The following is a 25,774-nucleotide window of genomic DNA, read 5'->3' as shown; positions in this document are numbered from 1 at the left end:
GTTCAGTTTCTAAACTTGTGTAACTATGTTAGTCTTAAATCGACTCGTTTTGTTTTCCTTAAAACCGTCAGCACATAAACGTGCATAATACACACACAATGAAAAAATATATTTTGCAAATGTTATTAAATAGCTGAGTATTCCCTAAATATAACTTTTTAAGGGGAGCGGGATTTCAATGAGAAAAATGAGAAAATGTTATACTATGATTATAATCTCCAATAGCAAGCATTTGAGTCTGTGCATTTCTTTAATAAAAGGACTGAATTGTGTTTTTAGTACTTCCCAAGTCTTTAAAAAATTATCTTAAAAAAATAAAATTCTATTTGCCTTCATGTGTATGCTTATTTTACCTAAGGAAGAACTCCCAATACGCTATTGTTTATATACTGTAATTTCAACACATTATTTTATCGTGTACTTACACCCCTTAAATCACTGTTTTAGTCAGATTATACCCAGAAAGTGGAAGTTCTCATTGTTTAAGTTTGTAAATATGAACCTTAATCTTGTAAGGCATCTAATGTTTTACATTACATTAGAATGTAAAAAAAAAAATCTTGTTTATTTCCAGTTTTAAAAAAAGAGTAGTTCAACCATTACTGTTAGATTTAATTTTATAATGCACAGAATATTTCTGAATGTTTGCTGTAAATGACAATCAATGTTTGTTTTCTCCTTCTTTGATGCTAAAAAAAATAAAGTTTATAAAATCCGTCGTGTGCACAGGAATTTATTCCAAAGAGTTTTACATTGTAATCAATCTTTCACATAATCCATTGGAAATCCAAGGAATCGCAGACAAAACCAGGCACTTAGCCAGAGTGGATCCTTGGACTAGCAAACAGGCTACAATCCTGAAGCTTAAAAACAGGACCCTACTTCTACGACTCCTCAGACCAGCTATGACCGCGTGCGTATCACTGGCACTTTCCGAAAGTAAATCATTTATAAACTAGCCTCTCTCATGTATCTCAACAACCTGCACATCCAGGAGAATACTTTGTTCTCTCAAGAGAATGGAATGGGATGAATCACTGAAATCCTAAATTGATGAAAGGCAAATAAGAAGTGTGTTTACCACAATTTGCGTCCATCAGTTTTGGACAGGGCTCCATTTAGATGTTAAAAAGGATAAAAGGGATTTTAAGGGTAAGCCTGCATATCTCAATACAAAGTCAACAGTTATCAAACCAGATGAGGAAGTCACACATGGACAGCAAAAGGACATGTCTGTTCTGCTGCATTCTCGTTGTCTTCATAAATTAACGGATCCACTTCCAGGTCAGGTGTCAAAGCCGGGTCATGATTGCGGCCCTGTCCCCTTCACAAGCTGGTCTCGTTTTTCCAGGGAAGACTTTGGTTTTTCTCAAATCTGACAACAACAACAAAAATAATAATAGTAATAATGAGAAGAAGATGGAGGAAAAAAAGCTCATCAGCCGTGTGGCAGTTTAAATGAATAAATTAGAACCAACAAGGAATTTGATGAGGCAGAAAATGAAGTCCATAATTTTTTTTCCCCATGAATAATTTGTTTTGATTTGATGGTATTCTTGAAGTGGATAAAAAAAAAAAACTTAAAAAAAACAAAGCACCTTTGAAAAATCTAAATATGCGCGGGCAAGAGGGGGCTTTTCATCAGTTTGTTTATTTGTTTTTCCTTGGAACTTCTGAGGGGCTGGTTCCCACTAGATCTTAACACCAAGCTTCATCTGTTTGCGATGAGACTGTAATTAATATGTAATCAAAGTAAACACTTCTTTATGGCGAGACGCAGCACAAAAGACAGCCCTTCCCTCCCGGCTGCCTTTGTGTTGTCATGGAAATGTGATAATTGTCTCTTTCATAAAAGCTCTTCCGTGCTTAATTAGCCGCCCGGCTTTCTGTTCATCTGAAGGTTTGCCATTCGGTTTCAATGCCAAGAGGAATCTTGGCTGTGCTGGTCTGCACAGATGCCAGGGCGAGGCTCCAGTGGAGTTCTACCTGGGGGAGCTGAGTGAATCGGTTTAACTAACTCTAGGACAATGATTCCTGACCTGAGTGAATCAGTTTAACTAACTCAGAGACATTGATTACTGAGCTGAGTGAATCGGTTTAACTAACTCAGAGACAATGATTACTGAGCTGAGTGAATCAGTTTAACTAACTCTGGGACAATGATTACTGACCCGAGTGAATCAGTTTAACTCAAAGACAACAGTTACGGACCTGTGTGAATCAGTTAACTCAGAGACAACGAACAATGATTACTAACCCGTGTGAATCTGTGTAACTCAGAGACAGAAGTTACTGACCTGTATGAATCAGTGTGAGTCACCTGAGAGACTACAATTGCAGGCACAGACCTGCATGAGGTAGTGTAACTGACTGACAGCACTTTCAGTCTCCTGCTGGAGTTGGTTACCTCAGAGAGAGTGTACTTACAGACACAGCCCTGAGTGAGTTGCCGTAACTAAGTCACAGATACCAGAGACTCACCGGAGAGACAGAGCTTGGCGCAGCAGGCGTTGCAGGTGTGCTTTAGGACGAAGCTGTGGATGGCATCGTCCCCAAGGTTGGCAGGACCGAACACCAAATCACCAGGTGAGCTGCCGTGTATGAGAAGATGGGCATTAGGCCAGAGATCCAAGACTGTTCACTGTAATAGAACATTACTGGGAAACAACACTATCATGAACGGTGGAATAGTCATAATTTGTGCACAGCACAGTAAGCCTCAGTGGGAATGAGGTGCATCCTTAAGGGGAATCAATAACATTCCAAACACCGCGCCAGCGCACGGGCGTACCTTTTATCATCCGACGTGATGACCGAGGGGTCCGTCAGCTCCAAACCTACCCCTGGAGACGAGAGGAGAGACACTCACACCAACCAGCAGCAACGCACTCGCTCGCAAACTCCCCCAGAGTTATTATATATATATATGCAGTGAATTATTCATACAGGGATTCTCGTACAGGCGCTCAAACGCATTCAAGATGATAGAGAACAAAAGTTGAAAAGGGAAGTTGAAGCAGACCTTGCAGGTCGAGCACCAGAAGCTCCCCTCTGGAGTAATGGTAGGTCCAGTGGGAGAAGGCCAGCACGGTCTCCTCCAGCCCACTCACGGGTGTCATCTCCTCCCCCGTGTTGTTGTTGTACTTCCGGAAGTGTCCGTACACGTTCCTCTCGATGGTCAGCCACTGGTCCCGGGACCGCCAGTGTAGCAGAAAGACGTCCAGAAACCTGAGGATGGAGGTTGGGCGGGTACGTCCCACACAAAAAAAATGGAGTAAAAAAACAGAGATATAGCATCATGCACTGCAGTAGCAGGCATTTGTGTTTTCCACAACGTTACGAAAAAAAGTACAGGTTTGAGGCACAACGTGCTGAAGTGTGGTGGAACTATGACGAGATGGACCAGCTGAGGGCGTGCTGGTTTTAAAGGGACGGTGCTCACTTTGGGGAGTGCGGGATACTGTGGGGTTTGATCCGGTTGAAAATGCGCATGAGCTCCTGCGCAGCGTGCTGCTGTTGAACCTCCTGACACAGACACAGAACATTTTGCATTTTTGTTTGAATATCGCAGCAAGCAGCCGTACAGAGCATGCATATTAATAACCATCTCCACGCCATGAGCGCATACGCTCATCCACGTTTATGTGCCCCTATCAATAATCATATGTCAACACCCATAATCATACACCCTCATCCATAATCAAATCTCCATATTTAATTCATATTCCTATACCCATACCAGCAAATACATAATTCTATGTTTATACATATCCAATTCCATATCTATATTTACATATCCATAATCATAACTGCTTATCATAACCACATCAGCATTAACATATATGCATAACTATTCACCCTCAACTATAAACATATCTCCATATTCATTATCTATCACCTTTTCTTGGGGGGGAATATATACATTTTTTTTTTTTTCTTGAAAGGTCATGAACTCTGTGAGCACTGCAGCAGAACAGACATAATTAACAGATACTGTGACCTGAACAGATATTACTAATGGATATCTTGAGACAAATATCTGGACAATCATTACAAATAGATACCCTGAAACAAAGAGGTAGGTATCTAAGCAGACATTACTAACAGATACCGTTTAACAAAGATATGAACATACATTAATAATGAATACCCAGAGACAGAGGTCTGTGCAGACATTACTCATCGATTCCTTTATGAACAGACATTGATAAAGGATACTCAGAGATCTGAGCAGACGTTACTAGTCGATACCCTGAGGCAGAGATGGAGCGCCGTGTCGCTGGGGAAGACCCTCTGCCAGGTGTCCACCACCTCAGGCAGGAAGGCCTTGGCGATGTAGACGCTGCCCGGGTCCAGGACCCCGCCCTCCGCCCAGGTGCAGAGCACCCGGGTGGCCCTGCGCAGACCGCCCTCTATCGCCTCCCAGGAGAGAGGCTGCAGCAGGGCCGTCCTGCCGCGCTCAGACCACGAGGACACGCCCCCTGCCCCGCCCTCGGCCCCGCCCACCGCCGGCGCCGCCTCCTCCAGGCAGTAGATGCTCACTTCCTCTCCGGCTGTGGGGGCGTGTTCAGGAGGGAGGATCCGGAGGGCAGGGGACGGACAGTCAGTACGCCCAGCACAGGAAGAGAGGATAGGGAAATAAGAAGAGAGGAAGGATGACAGAGAGAAAGCAGAAGAGAAATCAGACTTTATCAAATTACATCCAGGAAATGTGTCTAGTTGGATAGCACATAGCAATGTAAAATGGCCGTCAGTGTCAGACTTTCAACACACAACAGCTGAGCCATAATTTTGATCTTAATTTTTTTGCATTCTGAATTGTTTTTTTTCCCCCTTTGCACAGCTCTTGTTAGTTACCATATTTTACACAAATTTGCCAAAATTCTAATTATATTATATTATCAGGAATATTTATAATCCAAAATATTTTTCATTACATCTAAGGTAATACCAAATATTAGCAAAAACCAATTTTCCACATATAACTGTTTGTCTAAAATATAGCAGTATTCATTGCAATATTCAGTATTCAATAATTCATTATCACTAAGGAAAACTGTATCAATCAGTGATGCAATCACATTCAGAGCTCCTTGGTTCCCTCAAGTGGTGGAAGGACACTACTACAACTGCAAAAACCATAGAATGTCTGGGTGTCTTTCAGTTGAAAACCTGGTTTGGAGAACCTCCTGAACACAGAAACAACAAATATTTATTGGACTTAAGCCATGACAATGAACGTGCCTTGATCACTGTCATACCAAGTTTACTATAATAACCAAAAGCTTTTGCTTACCCAGGAGTGAAATGGGAGTGAAGGGTATGGTGTTAGCGAGTCTCATTAAGTTGTTTCTCTCCACCGCTGAAAGTAAAGTCATACAGAGACAGAGTGAGGTCACATGCATGCAACAGCACTCAAATCCTGCAGCACCTCTGAAATCTCACCTGAATAATGATGATCCAGAAATTCAGCGGTCTGGAACGTGGAGCCCTTTGCTTAAAGACAAAAGAAAATGTTAAATATGTCTATGTGTGTGCATGTGTGTGTGTGTGTGTGCGCGTGTGTGTGTGTGTTCATGCGTATGTGTGTGCGTGTGACATACGTGTGTGTGTGTGCATGTGTGTGGCGTAAAGTGAAAAAGAGAAAGAGATGTAATAAACAGTGAAAATCAGAGGGAGGAACAAATAAATGACAGACGGTGAGAAACCAGAAAAGAAAAAGAGACAGAATGAGTGAAAAACAGAAATTTGAAAGGGACAAAAAACGTGACACTCACTGTCTAGTCCAGTCATACTCTGATCCCTACAGACAGAAGATACAACACACAGGTGGCACATCTTTATCCAAATGCAGGGTTCCTCTTGTCAGCATGTATTAACATGTATTACACATATATAATGCACTGTATTACACATTTATAATACAGTTATTACAGTGTGAGGGGACTTACGAAGATCTGCGGCTCTGAGGCTTGGACCAGCTGCTCCACACCGATGGGATGGCACCCAAAATATCCTGAAGAGGAGTCACCATCAGCCCACTTCAGTTATTGAACATAGCTCTATACAAATCCTCCACTTCAGTTATTGAACATAGCTCTATACAAATTCAAACCAACAGTCTACTTCAGTTATTGAACATAGCTCTATATAACTCCAAACCAACAGTCTACTTCAGTTACTGAACATAATTCTATACAAATCTACATCATCAGTCCACTTCAGTTATCGAACATAATTCCATACAAATCCACACCATCAACCTACTTCAGTTATTGAAAATAATTCTATACAAATCCACACCATTAGTCCACTTCATGTTAATGTGAATTGATTCAGTTTAAAACTTGATACAAAAAAATATTTCAAAAACATTTTCTCTGGAAAAGCAATTCAAAAACATCACTGAGTTTTATGCACAAAGTAAAATTGTGCTTATGAGACTTGGTAATATATGTAAGTGCTGTCCAAATGCAGGAGTGGTAATTTTAAGGGGTAAAGTACAGGTAAAATGTGTTTACTTCTGTAGAAGAGTGTGATGGGAACAGTCACCGTACCTGACAGGAAATCCCACATTTCGGCATAAGTTCCCTCTGTACAAAATCTGAAAAGTGAATTATTTATGAGATAGTTATGATTGAGATAATAACAAAAATAAATTTACAATCTAAATGGACTGCATTTATATAGTAAATGTCTGCAACATATTTTGTGTTTTGTACTTTATGCGATCCTGGAAATAATTAATTAATTAATAAATAAACAAATAAATAGGTAACTAATGAAAAAAGTTAGTCTGGAGGGCTGGAATTTTTCTGAGCCATTTAATCTGCTAAATCACTTATTAACTGTGTAGGATTTACAGCAGGTCTGCAGTGGCAGTGGAGGACCAGCAGGTGGCGTAACCAGGACGTACCGAGCTGCATCAGGCTGGCGGAGCTCTGGAGGCCGGCCTGTTCCCCTCGCTGCCTCTTGCTTTGGGTGTTATCCAGGCTCCCTGGAGTACAGCGGAGGCCGCCATTTCTCACTCTCTTCTGAGAAAAACAGAGAGCAAAGTTGGGGGGCGGTGTCCTCATCTACAGTGGTCTGGCTCCAGAGGTCAGAGGTCATCTGAAGTGAGCCACCATTACATGACTCTAGACTGGACTACCCAAAGAAGGCAGCCTTACTGTGTATCTCTCCTGTATCCTTACGGTCCTTTCCCTGCATTTCATTTCACTCTCCTGCTTCTTGGACTGGTATATCTCGGATGACTTGGATATTTCTTCATAAAAATAAAAACAAAATGCAAAAAATGTTCAATTCAACTTGGTATGGTTCAATGAGTGCAATCATGCCAAAAATACACATCAAAACAACATCATCAACAACCATTGTCTTATGTATTTCCAGGTTTTTCCAGGAATACACTTTTCATCATAAATGTCCTCAATACATTTTCATTCATTTATTTCATCATGGTGTTTAAATGAAAATAATTTCTCCACCATCTGAAAATAAGTTCAGATTGTTATACTTTTTGGACAGTAGTCTCTGTTTTTTTGTTTTCTTACCTCTGTGTAGGGTGTGGTCTAGGGGCAAATTCGCTCCCCTGTCCCGCTGGCTGTTATGCCGCCCCCCTGCCCAGACGTCCTGTTCCGGGGGCATGAGGAGGGAGGGGGTGGACAAGCACAGCGTTTCGGGGGTGCGGTGCAGGTTCTCCAGGCTGGATGAGAGGGACCAGCAGTGCCGGGGGGTACTCCCGTGGAGCTCTCCGCTCTTCCTGGGGGGTGGGCTCAGCCCAAGGTGGAAGATTCCGGAATATCCTTCCCCGGAGAAGGCGGGGTTGACGAACCCCACCACCCCGCCCCTCTCCCTCGGAGAATCTGGCAGGACCAAGGCATGGCTGGAAAACTGAGACCCATCTAAATCCTCTTCTAAGCTGTCTTCTTCCTCTTCTTCTTCCTCTTCCTCTTCCCAATCCTCCTCTACCTGGATGGTTGGGGAGGGAGAGTCGTGGAGACAGGGTCTGGTGTAGAAACGTTCTGGGGGGTCACTGGTACACAGGGGGTGTCTTCCCTGGGGCGGTACCCTCCCCCTGCTCCCGAAGGGAACTAGAGCAGAGTGTGCGTGTCTGAAACTGAGGGTCGGGACCGTGAGCATTAGCTCCACCCCTCCGCCGTCCATCATGGCCACCTCCACGCCCCCGGAACCCCGCCAATCCTGAGATGGTCGGCGGTTGCCCTGGACGACGCACCGCAGCAGGGAGGGCGGGGTGCTGTGGTGCTGCGCCAGGGGCGGGGCCAGGTGGAGGCTGTCCTGGCCCCCGATGGCTGCCGTCACGTTGCTCCAGCTGTGGGGAAGGCGCCGGCAGGAGCCGCCGAAGGGCCGACGCAGGCCCAGCAGGGCCTCCCCCGCCTGCCGGCTGTCGGCCGCGGAGACGACCGCCAGGGTGTCCACCACCAGCGCCGACATGTCCTGGAGCCGGCCCAGCTGGCCGTCCAGCGACAGCAGCTCGTCCTGGACCTCGTGCACCTTCTCCACCACTTCCTGTAGCTGCGTGCTCATTTCCTCTACTCTGAAAACAGGAAGCAGGGGAGGGGGGGAGATGAGGTCAGGCCTCAGTCTGGCCAGTAACGTACAGACCAATCATTTCAAACGCATCGCAAGCTCACTGTTATTCACTGATTAAGCATTGTAGTAATCCCCATTTTAGAGCTTCTTTAATATGATATGCATTACTGTTCTGAAAGACCTGTTGGCATTGCAATAACTAGAATCAAAGTACCATTAGTAGCACAGGAAGAACCATTTACATACATATGTACACACACTACATACAAATGTATGCGTGTGAGTGTACATACACTGAATCTGAATGTAATCTGACTGAATCTGAAGGATCAGACTCAGTGTTCAGATCAGAAGCCCTGACTCCAGACTGTAAACAGGATACAACACAGAGCAGACAAGGAAGGAGGATCAAGAGACTCGACTGAAAATCAAGAACAGAAGGCAGGAAGACCTGGAAAAAAGAATAAGAGCACGTCGAGTCCAGTAACGTTACGTCTGGTTGGTGGATCTGATCCGGTTCTCCTGACTGCAGTGCAGGTTCTTGCTCTTGCGGTGGAAATACTCGGCGACGCACTGCTCCTCAAAGTCGTGGAGCCTTTTGAGGTCTTCTGGGCAGAGATAGAGCTCTGGAAACAGGGAAGAGGAGCGGTTTTTACAAAACAGGCCTACATTTTTCATCAACATAAACACTGTCCTTGTTCATGGACGTATGGCGTATGATTCCAGAATTTGAAAGGTGTTCCATGCTGTCATTGCTGAAGAATGAAGTTTCTTTGAAGAGGAATGTTTAATCCTAATGTTTAAGATATACTTTGAACATATTGAAGCCCCAATTACAAATGTTCCATCACTGAAACTATCTGACAGTTCAGAGACCTGAATAGCAAAGATGTTTTTCGGAAATGCGCTACCTTTAGTTCATTCCACAGTCCGGCAGCTCAACACAGGATAGCAGAAGACTACACAGAGGCTGCTGGTTTTCTCATTCTCAGACCTGATCGATCAGAACAGGCGCTAGAGCACAACATGGTGGGCTGTACCCTGCTGACTGAAACGCTCCGTTCCCCGGGCAACGCCACAGCCAATAACCCGCCACCATACCCCTATGGAACGTCCAGCCACAGCCACCACTGATGTGATATGGGACTACAATTCCCAGGAAAGCAGAGAGCTTGGAAACACTCACTCAGTCCAGACTGCGCCTCCTGCTCGGACTTCCTGCCGCGATGCCGGTGGATGGAGGAGAGGCAGAGGGTCATGTGACTGAGGAGAATGAAGGGCGGGGGCAGCCAAGGCTTCTCCTGATAGGTCATGATGTACCTGTAGCGGTTGTACTTCCACAGCTTGTTGGACATGGACTCCATTTCGAAGTAGACGTTGCTGAGAGACGCCAAGGAAACGGCACACAAAGACAAGACACCACCAGCAGCGTCAGCAACAAGGGGTCCCACGCAACGCAGAGAAACCAACTGTGCATCTACAGATTAATTCAATGACTCAATTATTCATCAGTTTGTTTATTTACTTGTGTATTCATTTATTGGTGAGACAAGCTCCTCTCAAGGGAGGTATAATGCTGTCATGGCAACCAAACATATAGTTGTAATGATGTTTATGAGCAAGTTCAGTAATGCAAACGAGTAAGACGCGCGCCAACCAAAAACAGTCATGACACAGGTAGCAAGCGCACGTTACAAACGCAATGGCTTGAAATTATGACTCTGCAAACGCACAGAGAAGCTGAAACCCATTGACCGCTGGCATCGGTTACCACCGCGCAGGACGTACTTGAAGAAGGCGATGAGCATGTTGACCATGATGATGTACTGGAAGAAGAGATACACGGCTTGCAGGAAGGGCGTTAGGAAGGATCCGGGGGGGCAGGGTTCCTCGTCCGCACAAGCTGTTTAAACACAAGACCACACAGCATGTTTCTGCGAGGAGCTTCGACCACACCACAGGTGAAAACAAAACAATAACCAACAGACCCCATTGTTCTCTAGGGAGAGTCAGCCAACGTGGGTATAAAATAATGAAAACAGTCTTTCTGACGGATTTGGGATGTGCAGATTTCTGTCGAAATGATTATGACCTTTTCTTGTTTCGTTTTGCGCGGCGGTTTTGATTCTCGAACCCCCAGCCGTATTTTATGCGGATAAAATCGATACTCACCGTCGATCTCCGCAGCGTACACTTCCCCAAATATCATCCAGTACGGCTGGAACACCACGTCCCGGGCTAGAGCCCAGGACGGGGGCTCGCCGGGCGACAGGATCGCCTTCCTGGACACCCCGAAACTCAGCAGGACGATAGCCATCATCACCACAATGTAAAACATGTTTTTGGTCTGAATAGAGAGGGAGAGAGAGAACACTAGCCAATCAGAACGAGTGAAAACAGATACATTGGCTCGCCTTTTTGCCCATACACTTAAAACATTGAAATTACTCTTTATTTACGGCACTTAATGTTTCAGTAGATAAATTACAAAACATTTTTTAAAATTCTAATATTTAAAAGATTTTTAAAACCCAAGAAAAGGGAAAATTATTATTATTATTATTATTATTATTATTATTATTATTATTATTATTATTATCAGAGATGGAATGGGGTTAGACAGGGTATTTAAACAGCGCTCACCATTTTGGCGATCATGGTGAGGTACGGTCCCGCGTGCTGGTTGACGGCGAACAGGTCCAGGAGCCGCACGTACCAGAAGATGATGTCCAGGCAGTAGGCGATGCGCCCCGCCGTCAGCAAAGCGTGCGCGTGCCACCGCAGCGACAGCGCCACCAGGAAGAGGACGATGGCGATGAAGTCGGCCACGTTCCAGAACTCCCCGAACCACAGCTTCAGCTTCTTGCTCAGCTTCTGGGGCTCGGAGATGAGCACCTTACAGGGAAAATACAGTCACGTCCGGTTGGCCTCAGGATCTGTATCCCAGTTTCTCAGCTAGCATGGTAAAAGTAGAGCTTCACTGAGGATCACATATCATTGCAAGATTTCAGAGATTTCGTCTGTCAAAAGTTAACATGAGAACGCTGTTCGAAAGTTTTCGCTTCTTAAAGGTGCAAAATCAATTTCAGTTTTTTCTTTTCCTTTAGATTATTTTGGCATTAAGTTCCCATGCAGGGACATCTTTACAGGAGAGAAGCTGTCATCTCCAGAGTTGAGAAGATTTGGGATGAATTTCTGTTCCTGTAAATTTTAACTAAATGACTAAATTTTACTTCTTGGTAGAACTTTTTTTTAACTTTTTATTTTGTACTGCTTGTGTCTGCAGCTGATAGCAAAATGTGGCGTCTGAGTTCAAATGTAACTTTCACAACATGTGCAGAGTGAACCCTCGCACACAGCCGATACCAGCATGGAAAGCCAAGGTGTAGTTTGCAACCTTTGATTTGAGTGTGCGTGAGATAAAACCCTTTTTTTACGGTCGTGAGCGCCTGTGGAAAGATATTGACCGTCACCTCGTGCGCTCACCTCTCTCACTTTCTCCACCGTGGTGCTGAGGATGTAGAGGATGACCAGCCACTCCTGTGGGCTGGGACTGGCCTGCATCTTCACCAGAACAGTGTAGGAGTACAACATGAGAAAGGCCAGGTAGGCAATCTGCAACACAGGGTATGGATACAACATGATGAACGCCAGGTAGGCCATCTGCAACACAGGGTATGGATACAAAATGATGAACGCCAGATAGGCCATCTGCAGCACAGGGTATGGATACAACATGATGAACGCCAGGTAGGCCATCTGCAACACAGGGTATGGATACAACAGGGTATAGAATGTGACAAAATAGTGAGGGAGAACCAACCGAGTGGAACCAGAACTTAACCACCGGGGCTCTGTAGAACTCGTACACCTTCCTGGTCCAGAAGATTCCATACAATCCGGCATTGGACTTCCGCCTGGAATCCTTGTGTCCTTTTTCTGCGTCACCCGGGGTCTTAGGAAGCCAGAAAAATGTATTATTTTTGTTAATAAATGGTAAAATAATACTACTTTTTTTTTTTACTACTTTACTTCCTTTTTTAAAAACACTGTAACATTGTTACCGTGCTGACGCGCGCGGCGTCCTCCGAGCCCCCACCGAACTGCAGGTGTTCCTGGAGCTGTGGCACATGGGACATCTCGGCCTCACTCTTAAACTCCAGCAGGAAGAGGGCAGGCGGCACCAGGACGCTGAGAATGATCTAAATGGGGCAAAAACAAATCTGGTTATTTTTTTTGCTCAACTAATTTTTTTAATAGTAGTACTGCACCCTTTCTATTTGTTGAGGAGTTCGTATTACTCCTCCTGGACAGCATTTACAACTAAACAATGTGAACACAACTTATTATTATTATTATTATTATTATTATAGAGTGAGGTACAATGCAAAAGAATATGAGGGCATTGACCTGAGCGACATTAGCAAAACATTATATAACATTATAAAATAATTCTAATTTAATAGACGCATCGAACCTTGAACCAGGAGTTCTTCCTCATGTTGAGGCGACCCATCCACAGGTCGGTGAGCAGGGTCTGAGTGCAGGAGTGCGAGACGAAGGGACGCAGGCCGGACGACACCGCCATCTGCAGGCAGGTGAAGTTACTCCAGTCGCTCATCTCGTACGTCAGCAGCTTCATGGCCATGCGCTCGTCGTCCCGGAAGGCCTGCTCCAGCAGCTCCACCGCCAGCTGGCCGAACTCCCTGCGGAGCAAGAGAGGGGGAAACGGCTCAGCTAACCCAGTCACTGTAGCGCGAGCCGCTAAGTTACATGAACTGGGAAAAAGTCCAATGGGAAAATAATGGTAATAATAATAATGTTGTACACTGACGCCTTTTGATGGTTTCCATTGGCTGATCAATTAAGTTCTAGCAGCCAATGGAAAGCATGAAAAGGCATCAGTGTACAGCACTGCCAGTGTGTAGTAAGACGTGAGGTCTACAGCACACACAATGAGTTGTAATAAGGTGTCAGTTGAACAGCACTGGCAGTGAGCAGTAATGCGTCAGTTGCACAGCACTGGCAGTGAGCAGTAGTGCGTCAGTTGGAGTGATGTGCGAGCAGCACAGCGCCGACCGTGAGTAAGTCTCGAGCTCCTCGGCGATGTCGTCGCCCGTGTTGCAGTCCCTGGCTTCCTGGGCCAGGGAGCGGTAGAGCTTGCAGGCCACCACCGCCCGGGCCATGGCCTCCTCGCCGTGCTGCCACAGGAACAGCGCCATCTGCTGGCGCTTCATCAGCACCGCCCACACGAACAGGTCGTTGAAGCCGTGCACGAACAGCGAGGTCCCCTTCGTCTCCGCCCACTTGTTCGCCCAGGACTTTGGCGTAAAGATGCTTTTCTCCTGCAGGGGAGCGAGTCACAGCACAGGTGAGGTCACCTGAGTTTCAGTGCTTCCTGGAAGAGGTTAATAGAGGGTAAAAAAAATAGAGGGCAGTCTGTGACCTCTATCTTTGGGCTGGAGAGTGAAAATATGGCCATGTGCATGGTGGATGACAGCCTGAGTAAAGGTCAGCTCCATTTCAACCCAGCCAATCCATGAAATTAACTGAAATCCAACTTGGGAATTGAGAAACGGCAATAATATGCCATGAGGATTATTTTCCAATTAATTGAATTGAGCTTTTTTGTTCATTAATTGACTGAGTGGAAATTGAACTGGCCCCAGCCCTGATGCTAACATGATCACCTTTCCACTGTTCAGGAGGGCACGGTTGTCTGATTTAAAGCGCTAGCCCCTTGACAAAGACAAATTGGCTGAAAGGCCTGGGGTTATGAAGAACGAGGCTAATGACCTTGCGTTTGTACGGTTGTGCCGTGCGGAAGAAGTGGGGGCGGGGAGGGGCTCCGCCATCGTCCCCCAGCTGCATGCTGGGAGCTCTGCTCGGCCCGCTGAACCTCCTTTCATTCTCCCTGCTGCTTGCCTTCTCCGAGGAAACAGACTAATGGGAAAATCAAGACAACACGGAGGAAAACATCATTACTGTGTTCCCATCTTTTGAAGACGGCTTTATCCCAGAGTTGGCTTACAGTGCTCCACAAAATTATTGTTATTACAGTGCAACATCAATCTTTTATGATGCTGGATATTTTTCTCCTGCACACAATGCTGTGGTTTTCAACCCTGGTCCTGGACAGCCCCAATGACTGCTGGTTTTTCATTTTCATTATAAAATCAGCTACTAGTCCAGTCTAGAGACTAGAGAACCAGGCCAGGTGAAGTCACTAGTCTGCAGCGTTAGTTAATGCTGTTTGTTGATCTATTAAACAACCATTTCTGGAGCCTCAGATTGATTGACAGGTAAGGGGGTGGTACCATCCTCTGGCTTTGCAGGCGATGGTAGGTGCTACGGAAATTCTTGCGGGTGTAGGAGCTGCGGTAGGCTCCTCCCATGAGGTACTCCATCACGAGGCCCACGTCAATCAGCGAAACCCGGTACCCCACGGGGAGGTGAGTCTGGAGACACAGGGGCACCCAACTGTTAGCTCCAAAAATAACAGCGTGTGCAAACTGCATCCGACAACTTGGAATTGTGATGTAATGACACTGCAATTGGAGTGTAACCAATTTTCAAGCAACTGCTATGTTCTGACATCTTCCCACAAGGTAACAAAGTCAGGAAGTTTGTCGTCTGAGTAGATGCACACAGTGCATGAAAGTTATGGATTTGAGGCTTACCTTCTTCACATCTTCCACAAGATGATGTAAGAAAATATTTGCTGATCCCAGCTGCTGTGAGATTTAAAATGAACACAAACGGCATCATGAATCTACCATGACATTTATAACCTCACATAAACGTATCATAAAATATCCTGGCATTCATATGTATAGAAGAATATCAAATTGTTACATTTTCTCAACAATTTATTTGTTTTGATGGACATCTTCATGAAAGAAAGGCACAAATACAGCTAAAACACACAGACTAACTGTGACAAGAATTCATATTCTTCATTTTAAAGTTCTGTGTTTTGTCAAGTTCAAAATAATAGATAACTGGCAACTATTTTTGACATGAAGAGAAGTGAAACATTCACAATGCATTCTCCTTAGTGTAAAATGAAGGGGATGATGTCATTCGAATTTAGCCAGGCTTCCAGACACTATTATTGTAATTTATAATGATGACAAGGAGTTTAGAGCATTGGCATTAAAACAGGAGCCCGTTTGTCATATGTCACTGTGTTTCATTAGAAGACTTAAAACTGTTTATTTCAGATCCTCATCCTCATCCAGGGTGACATCCAGTCCTTATAAGTCTAAACATTCTAGAGGCTAACACAGCTGGAGTTGTAAACTAGGATGCCTGAAGTGTTTTATAAAAGATTCCATGGTCATGACAGCAAGCTCCAGAATCCACTGTTCTACTGCATTTTCTACATCGCAATATATACTGACACTCAAGTCTAATCAGGATTTGTTTTATTTTGGGAGGTGGGGGTGGGGGGGGGGCGTGGTTACCGTGTTATAAAGCTCCTCCAGGCAGGACACAGTGAGAAAGCGGTTCATGTTCATGCCGTGCTCTATCAGCAGTCTGACGAAGTCGACCCGGTCCATCACCAGGGAGTCCAGCATGGCCTGCTCCATAGAGCCCACCTCAAAACGCACAGCATATGACATACACAGTTTACAAGATGAACAACTCACGCACCACACAACATTTAAATAACACACAACATCCATAACTTACACAACTCCAAAAACATACAAATGACAAAACATACACAAAACAAACAATTCACACAGCACACAAATGTGCATACTTTACACAACACCAAACATACATAAGCTGCATAAATTAACACAAATAGAAAATACACAAAATATACACAATAAAAGATACAAAACTCAGATAACATAATGCACACAATTTACACAACAGCATAAATATAAATTAAACAACACAAATAAACATTTTAAACAACAGAAAATATACACCATTTAAACAACGCAAAATTAACATAACTCAAATACCAATTACACAACCATTTAAGCAATTTATAACAATACATGCAATTTAACAAACATGCACACAGCTACTCACAACAAATGCACATACACATACGTGAACAAACGCAAATGCAAACATACTGCAGTACCTTCCATTGCTGTCCATAGACCAGAATGTGATTCTTTGCGATGTCCACTCTGTCCCATGCCAGGGCAATGCTCAGCTGGTCTGGAGCCGGTGCCTTGCTGCCTATGGTACCAGCAGCACAAAAGCAACATCAGTCAGTGGGAACCAATCAGCAAGAGGCACCCAGGGGGTTCAAGCACAGTCTCAGGAAAAAAGGGGTTCTTCGGCTTGTCTCCATATGGGGAACGCTTTTTAGCTCTTTACGGAACCCTTGAATGGTAGGTGTGAAGATTGTGGAAGCTCCCAGATTGAACCATTATGCCTGACAAAGAACCCTTGGACTAGAGAGGGTTCCCCTAAGGAGACACAGAGGAGTCTTTTGGAACTCTTTCTTTTGAGAGTGCAGGATTGATCTAGTGCTGGATAGATACTCTCAGAACTGCAGGTAAATGATTAGTCTAGATGGGCTGTATTGTTCGTTACTAACATTATGAATTCCTATGATAACGTTCTAATGACAACTGAATGAGAAAAACTGTTGAAATCCTATAGCACGATAATTCATCAAGACCACAATTGACATATTAATTATATTTTTTAATCAGCGTCTGGAACACAGCACTTCGACTGGACTCACAGAGGCTGAGAAACAGAGACACTCAGATTGTTCAAGACCAGGTTTCACAGAGTGCTTGAATGAAAACGCCAGATGAACGATTAACAAGCTTTCTTATCTTACTCTCTCCTTAAAAAATACAATGGTAAAAAGACACCTTCATAACCTCCGCACCCCACAAATACACTATCACTAACACAGCTTCATTAGCTCCCCTAGTGGCCCTTTACTGCAAAAACATGCAGAGTACACTATTTCAATAGAAGCTATTTTAAAATGAAACAATATGGGGTTTTCACTGGAGTACCTTTGAATAACGCAGTCAGAATCACTGAGTCAAGGTCTTGCTGGTCCGTTGATTCAGAGTCAAAGATGCTTATCTGTTTTGTGTAAACAAAAGTAATACAAATAAGAAGAGTATCATGATTTGAATTCTGTATATGATACCAAATATGACCTTTGGAACTTTCATATAAACAGTTGTCAAAACATCTGGCTGAATGAGTTGTCATGGCTTCAGTTGTACACAGAGTGAACTTCCTGACAAAGTTCTTCATGAAGAGAACCACGTGTGATGTCCTACATAATAAAAAAAGATTAATTACATGGACAACATCAGAACTGGAGTTTGCCACTTACTCTAACTGGCAGTAAATTTATCCTCTCGTGTGACATCATTTCAGCACTGGTTAGGGTGACGGGGTGGAACTTTGGGGACCCGGGGCCCAAACCCCGTTTCATTTTGTTCCAGTCTCCACTCGGCCCCCGATGTGCGAAACGCTTCCAATTGTTTCCGGTCGGGGAGGGGGCTGGGGGCCTCTGTTCTGGGACCAAATTAATATCCCCGGTTTTATGAATATGTAAATATGTTTCGTGCTTATTATTCCAATTATTCCGTTAACTCTCAATTTAGAAATTCAAAAGCTTTTGATTTGCGCCCCGGCTGCGAACTATACAATTCTGTTTGATTGAGATCTAAGCGAGGGGGGGCTGCCAACAACACCCAGAGCCCAGGCTGGGTGGCTCCGCAGCGGGAAGGCTGGCACGAAACAACACAATTATTTACAGAGTGAGAGAGAGAGAGAGAGAGAGAGAGGTAGAGAGGGAGAGAGAGAGAGAGAGAGGGAGGTAGAGAGAGAATGAGCAGGAGAGAAAGAGAGAGAGAGGGAGAGAGGGAGGTAGAGAGGGAAAGACAGAGAGGCAGAGGGAGATAGAGAGGGAGAGAGAGAGAGAGACAGAGAGGGAGGGAGCTAGAGAGAGAATGAGCAGAAGAGAAAGAGAGAGAGAGAGGGAGAGAGGGAGGCAGAGCGAGAGAGAGAGAGAGAGAGAGAGAGAGAGGTAGAGAGGGAGGGAGGTAGAATGGGAAAGAGAGAGAGACAGCGAGAGAGAAGAGAGAGAAAGAAAGAGAAGACGTGTTAAAAGTTCTGTAGTTTGACTGCCCGAATAACACACCAGGTGAAAGGAGACCCTACCTACGGTATTTCTGAGCAAATTGACTCACCGAATCTCTGTAGTCCATGCATTCGATCAGGAGCCCAAAAAGTTGGCGGGACTGAACAGTGTCCAGGCTAAAGGCGTCCTGAATCCTCATCACAACGTCCTCTCTGATGCTTTCACCCAGGTGCCTTGTGGGAAAAAAGAAAGCAACTTCTTTTCCAATTTTCAACAAAGAATATTGACAGTATAGCATTCAATAAAAGTGAGGTAAAGCTCTGAATAGGTGTGGTAAAGCTCAGTACAGGCAAGGAAAAGCTCCGTATAAGGAAGGTAAAATGTGTTACTGGTGCTGGAAAAGTTAAGTACAGGTGAGGTAAAGTTCAGAACAGATCAGGTAAAGTTTAATACAGGTGAGGTAAAGTTCAATACAGGTCAGGTAAAGTTCAGTGTAGGTCAGGTAATGCTCAGTACAGGAAAGGTAAAGCTCCGTATACATGAGGTAAAGTTCAGTACAGGTGAGGTGAAGTTCAATACAGATCAGGTAATGTTCAGTACAGGTGAGATAATCTTCAGTACAGGTGAAGTAAAGTTCCATACAGGTGTGGTAAAGCTGAGTACAGGTCAGTTAAAGGAGATGTAAAGCTCCATACAGGTCAGGTAAAGGAGAGGTAAAGCTTCAGGTGAGGTAAAGGAGAGGTAAAGTTCCAAACGGGTCAGGTAAAGGAGAGGCAAACTTCCATACAGGTGAGGTAAAGGAGATGTAAAGTTCCATACAGGTGAGGTAAAGGAGATGTAATGCTCCATACAGGTGAGATAAAGCTCAATAAGAGTTCCTACCGGTCGTCAGTAGTTTGTTTATGTACAAAGGCCAGGAGGTCAGCAGCTCGACCGGTGCCATCAAACACAATGACCGGTACCGGGGGAACGCTCCGCACATACTCCAGAACCAGGGACACAAGACCAGGGCCCCCCTCCACCACAACACACACAACGGGTACCCTCTGAGCCAGTCCTGACAGAGACACAGAGTCACTACAAACGCAGTCTTACAAACAGACACGCACGGACTCACACACACACTCACTCACACACACACACACGCAGACGCACACTCACACTCACACACAAACATACACACACACTCACACTCACACTCACACTCACACTCACACTCACACTCACACTCACACTCACACTCACACTCACACTCACACTCACACACACACACACACACACACACACACACACACACACACACACACACTCACACACACACACACACACACACACACACACACACACACACACACACACACACACACACACGCTCACACGCTCACACACACACACTCACTGGGGTGGATCTTCTGCAGCTGCAGCAGCCTCTCCAGTCTCGCGCGCAGCTGCATCTGGTTGCCCTGTTTGCCCACAGTGCCGTCGTCCACCAGCAGGAAGTGGGAGTGCAGGCCGTTCAGACAGGCCCGCTTGCTGAGCGGGTTCCCCACAGTCTGGTACGGCCGGAGCACCTGCGCCAGGTCAGCACAGCACAGGTCAGACAGCTAATTATCCCCACAGCACAGGTCAGAGAGCTAATTATCAGCACAGCACAGGTCAGGGACCTAATTATCAGCACAGCACAGGTCAGAGAGCTAATTATCCCCACAGCACAGGTCAGAGAGCTAATTGTCAGCACAGCACAGGTCAGAGACCTAATTATCAGCCACAGCACACGCAGGTCAGACAGCTAATTAACCCCACAGCACAGGTCAGAGAGCTAATTATCAGCACAGCACACACAGGTCAGACAGCTAATTAACCCCACAGCACAGGTCAGAGAGCTAATTATCGGCACAGCACACAGAGGTCAGACAGCTAATTATCCCCACAGCACAGGTGAAACAGCCAAGGGAGGGGTCCGCACAGGTGACACAGTTAAGGGGTCCTCTCCTCGTTGGCGAAAGCCAGAATTGACACTCACTTCCTTTCCCAAGAGGTCACTCTGGTTCTCGATGACCCCCCAGGGTGCGATCCCCACAGTGTACCTCTTCCGGAAGTCATGGGTGCCGTGCAGTTTCACTGCGTCCCCCACGTACTTGGACACCCCTACAGGAGTGACATAAAATTCATTACACACTGATCACATTGTACACCAATCGTATCACTCACCAGCCACAATATCCATGCGTCATAATACACACCACACTAAAGACCAGACACACTGCACAACGTTCGATGATCTCAATTGTATCAAAGGGTGAAAACAAACACACACACACGCACACACACATACTCACACACTTGTACACACACACACAGGTACACGCATACACCTGTAAACACACACACCTGTACACACACACGTGCGCGCACACACATACACACACAAACACACACACACACACACACACCTGTGTTGATGCCCTCAGTCAGGACCCAGGCCCCCGTGGTCTCTGCAGCTCGGACCAGCCCCTTGCTGAAGGCCTGCCTCACCCTGGGGGGCAGGGGGAAGGTGTCTGTGCCGCCGTGGACGGAGAGCACCAGCTTGGGCATGTCCATCTGCCACTCCCGCAGCATCAGCTGCAATACCTGCTCCGCCCTGGTGTCACATGACAGCCGCAGGTACTGCCCCACCCAGTGACAACACACAGTATATTCAATCCAGTTCAATCCAGTTCAGTTCAGTTCAGTTCAGTTACATTCAGTGCAATTCAATTCAATTCTGTTTAGTATAATGGTCAGAGAAGTTGACTTGACAAACTTAGAGACTGCAGGTTCAAATCCCAGGTGGGGCACGCCTGCGTTCCAACCCGGGATTTAAGCGCGCGGTGCTGACCTTCGCACGGCAGGAGCGAGAGCCGTCCTGGAAATCGATGGTGCCAAAGGCGTCTGTGGGGGCCGCCTCAGTGTGCAGGTCCACAGACCACTCCTCCTCGCCCTCATCTGATTGGGCCAACTGGTGAGGGGGCGGGGCCCGGCCCAGGGCAGTGTGCTCCCCAATAAGTCTACCGCAACAGCACCTGGGAAAGAGAGCGACGGGCAGACAGAGAGAGAGAAGCGGTTACCTTTCACTCCTCACCTCCTTTCCTCCACTCCCCGATGACCACTCGTTTCCTACCCAGATGTACAGTATGTGGAGGACAGGAGGAGAAGAGACGAGTTTGAAGCCACTTTGTCAGTACAGTTCTGTGCACTTAACATTTGCTGCCCTTGATTGGATCTGCTCATAACAGGTGACTGGTAATAATAATAATAATAATAATAATAATAATACTTTATGTAGCACTGTTCAAACAAACAGCAGCTCAAAGTGCTTCACTACAAATAAAAATAAAGTTTACAAAACGACGGGAATAAATGAATTAAAAATAAATACAAAGCTTTAATTAATTACTGTTCTGCATCACTGCATGCAAAACTGATGCGTAAGCTTTTTAGTGATACAGTATTCTTACATTACTAGATGCAACCATGAATTACCAAATTGGCCTGTTGGGCCCCAACAAACCCCACTGTGGAATGCATGCTCTTTTTTTGGTAAGGGAGGGGTCCTCAAGGTATTCATGCACAGAAGCCTTTGGACTCATGATGGGTCTATGACTGGATGGGAGAGTAAAAGTCCCACAATGCACTGTGTGATGTCATACCTGATTAAGTTCTGGCATACTTGACACATAGGAGAACACCTGCAACACACAAAAAGTGGAACTATGATGACAGAGCCAAATGGACATCAATCTGTTAAATGTAGCAACAAAAACAACTACATGAAACAACACAAATAAATATTGATATTTAAAAATGTGCAATTTAACAACCATGCATTTTTTATGTTATATGCATATTCCACTATATGCTATCAGCAGCCAATATTTTATGTATCACAGCCAAAAGGGGAAAGAATCAATTCAATCCAAATGTTTCCCCTATAATATTTATGCATGCTTTCCTTAATTCATGCTATTTGGCAAATGCTCTTGTCTTGCCCATTGCAACTGATAAGCCCTTAAATACAAGATACACAAAACCCACACACGCTGAAAAATGAATGAATGAAAGCTGCCTTAAATATTGGCTCGCAAAATAAGTAAGTAAGTAAGTAAGTAAATAAATAAATAAATAAATAAATAAATAAATAAATAAATAAATAAATAAATAAATAAATAAATAAAAATAGCTATATTGTAGTCAGCAACAGTAATTTCCTGTGATTCACATGTACTGCGAAAGGAAACAGTCTCTAGACACACGCTAATGCTTAGTGTGTGGAACACCCAAAGGAAGAAAGATTAAAACAGCTTCAAGGAGACACCTCGCAGAGGACGGCGACGCAGCACAGGGGATTTCCTTTTTGGTTGAATAGCATTAGTGGTGGAACGTTTCCGTTTTATTTTCTTGGAATCGGTCACTTTATCAGGAAATGTTGGAGAAAGAAATTACAAAAAAAACACCTCACCCGTGAAGGTCGCGCGACGCCGGAATAAATTTCACACAGTCCCTCTTGTAGAAGGTTTCTTCAATCCAAGATTTCCTGGACTGAAAGTTCAATTGAATCCAGTTTAAAATACATTTCCAAGTAATCAAGAAAGACAGGCTGAGATCAAATAATAGGTGACGGTTAAATACACTGTTATAAATTTTACATTTAATTTAGTCATGTCGTCAGTTTTTTTAAATTATTATTATTATTATTTTTAACTAATAATGCGTACATAAGTAAGGAAAGAATAACCTATGCTCTTGTATTTTCATTGGACTCAGAATGAAGAATTCTAAGAGATGCTCTGTGGGAGAAGTTGACAGTATGTCAGTTTTTTTTTTTTTTTTTTTTTAATTATTATTTTTTTTTAATCTTTGGAAAACACCTGAAACAGGCTATACTTGACATGTTTAAAAATTAAAAATAAAAATATTTAAAACAATGAATTTAACGGTTTGTTTACTTGACTTTACGCGAAGGTGCATATAGTAGGCTATGGAAGAACTCTTGCGAAAAAATATTTGCACAATTTAGCCTACAGGAAATTCTACCGCAGACCCACAATCACCTTCCTGAAAAAACAGGCTACCTCAGGCTACCTTTAGATTTGTACAATAAAGAATTACATGGACATCCCAGTTTCGTTCGCTTTGTGTCATTTTCTTAGATTAACAAACCAAACGCTGAAAAAAATCATCCCAGCTAGTTCGATTGTAAATAAGCGCTCTAGTGTGAAAGACGATTCCTCTCATTTTAAGTAAATAGACTACATCGGCATTAGTTTGCTGTCACGTATCCTCCAACAACAACATAGACCATTCTATAGCCTACGGTACAATAAAGCACAACTTACCCGATTCCTTGCCATTATAAAGATGCTAGAAAACTTCCTTCAAAAACAGGAAAACGTATGAACTTATACAACGCGATTTCCTGCAACAGGCTAAGTGCAACACAGGATCGCGTCTCTCCGCAGTTCGTGTTCAAAAGAGCTCAGCGTGGGACCCTCCAAAACACATGTATGGCCCTCCCCGTGCGTTTCATTTCTCAAAGTTGTTCAGCGCCTTCAGGGATTTAGGCTACGCATAGGCTATAACCTGACTTTAATGTGTTACTCTCAACGGAAACGTTACCTTAGTACGGACTTTCGTTTCTACACCCATCCAGAATAACCTGTCCGAAGAATTCCTCACGGATCTCCGGTGCAGGAGGATGGCCAGTATGAATAAAGAAATCTGATGGTCTCCGCTCTGCCAGGCCAGTGAGATCACCGGGGTTGCTGTAGTTTTGTGTAGGAAGTGGTTGAAAAAAGTAGTTTCCTTTCTCGGATAAAATGCATTGCAAGGAACATTTAAAGCCGTGCACGCTGAGGCCTGTTTGTCTATCCAGAAACACATACCGCAGCCATAGTATTAATAGGGAAATCTCAAGTAGGCCTAAACCTATACCGGAATATGTGGGCTATTTAATAATTCAGATGTACACGATAATTTAATTTGGGGTAGCCTTCACCAATAATAACAACAACAACAATAACAACAATAATAATAATTATTAGTTGTAGTAGTATTACTATTACTACTACTAGTAATAATAATAATAATGCATAATTTGTTATAATTACAAACGATCTTTAAAAACATATGCCTTTGCCAGAATAAGCGACGAAATCGAACTTCAAAGGCCGATTTTTGTCCCTTCATATTTAATCACTCCCACAATACCACCTGCTATTTCTCAACAATGACCGACTATTTGTTTTTAGTGCTCTTTTATGTAAACTGTGATTGTGTTTGCTTTCCTCCCCAGTGGGTCACTCTACACCTGGGAGACTATCGGATTAGAGCGCCTATCTGCTGAGCGATGGAGATTCTGCTTGTCAGACTGTAATGAGTGGAAGAACAAACAGAAGAAGGTCCCCTTCACAGCATGCTGGGCACTGTAAACATTATTGCAACAGACCATTTCTGCCCGAGTGCATACCAGCCCTTTGGCCTTGTTTTATTGGCCATACTGATTAGTGAAAATTAGGCTGTTCTAAAAGCAAAGCACTTATATTTAAATATATGCGTGCGCACACTAACTTTTTAATTCCCCCGAGATATTCAAGGTGGTGACAAACTTAATGTTTAACAGCTCAATCATAATTCCACGAAGAAAACATTTCGACATTAAAATAACTCAGGTTCTTATCGAAGGCTCTGGACTGGAGTTTCATAAAGCAACAGCAGTAGGCTATTGCCTCACCTAGAATTAAACCCAAACTCCAAGGCTCCACAATCAAGCGTATATTAGACCACATAACATAAGTGAATTAAATATGTTTAAAATTATTTCGAACATAACATTAAGCCGTGCACTGAATTATTTAGTTCACAGCACCGATCCCACATCTATCGTATACAAGCCTATAAGATCTGCGTATGGAGAAAGCCAAAATTTTGATTGGAGATATTTTTCAGCAACATTTTGGCTTGAAAGTAAGTGTTCCTCTGAGCTTACCATCTTGGCGGCGTAGATCTAATGCAACACCTGATTCAGGTACGCAACTGATCATTGGACAACTGCTGCAGACGTCATCTACTCACTCATTGAGCGGTCTACTTGAG

General features: G+C 44.3%; 1 protein-coding gene across 5 annotated transcripts; it reads right to left on the bottom strand.

The window, feature by feature from the left end:
- Positions 1–599: 599 nt before the first annotated feature.
- trpm6 (transient receptor potential cation channel, subfamily M, member 6) lies at positions 600–25,774 on the bottom strand. Of its 5 annotated transcripts, none has more exons than XM_064296824.1 (40): positions 25,668–25,771; positions 24,299–24,444; positions 23,142–23,221; positions 22,333–22,371; positions 21,522–21,705; positions 21,097–21,310; positions 20,667–20,791; positions 20,043–20,214; positions 19,526–19,700; positions 18,753–18,876; positions 17,559–17,631; positions 16,658–16,758; positions 16,020–16,154; positions 15,234–15,287; positions 14,871–15,011; positions 14,350–14,496; positions 13,633–13,898; positions 13,031–13,259; positions 12,618–12,755; positions 12,377–12,508; positions 12,040–12,168; positions 11,197–11,448; positions 10,726–10,900; positions 10,342–10,456; positions 9,740–9,933; positions 9,047–9,179; positions 7,554–8,557; positions 7,170–7,264; positions 6,917–7,034; positions 6,558–6,604; positions 5,952–6,016; positions 5,778–5,803; positions 5,446–5,496; positions 5,297–5,362; positions 4,252–4,553; positions 3,443–3,525; positions 3,023–3,228; positions 2,792–2,843; positions 2,482–2,591; positions 600–1,375 (listed from the first exon to the last, which is right to left on the bottom strand). In XM_064296824.1, the coding sequence occupies exons 1-40, from the start codon at positions 25,720–25,722 to the stop codon at positions 1,293–1,295; spliced, it is 6,036 nt and encodes a 2,011-aa protein (XP_064152894.1). In that variant the 5' UTR covers positions 25,723–25,771; the 3' UTR covers positions 600–1,292. The 5 variants fall into 5 exon arrangements, with proteins under 5 accessions (XP_064152894.1, XP_064152896.1, XP_064152897.1 ...); XM_064296826.1 differs by lacking the exon at positions 25,668–25,771 and adding an exon at positions 24,019–24,055 and having other exon boundaries at positions 24,299–25,651; XM_064296827.1 differs by lacking the exon at positions 24,299–24,444 and having other exon boundaries at positions 25,668–25,774.

This window comes from Anguilla rostrata, chromosome 10 (assembly GCF_018555375.3).
Source record: "Anguilla rostrata isolate EN2019 chromosome 10, ASM1855537v3, whole genome shotgun sequence".
Taxonomy (NCBI): Eukaryota; Metazoa; Chordata; class Actinopteri; order Anguilliformes; family Anguillidae; genus Anguilla; species Anguilla rostrata.
The sequence above is the reverse complement of the archived record's forward strand: the minus strand, read 5'-3'. Positions and strand labels throughout refer to the sequence as shown.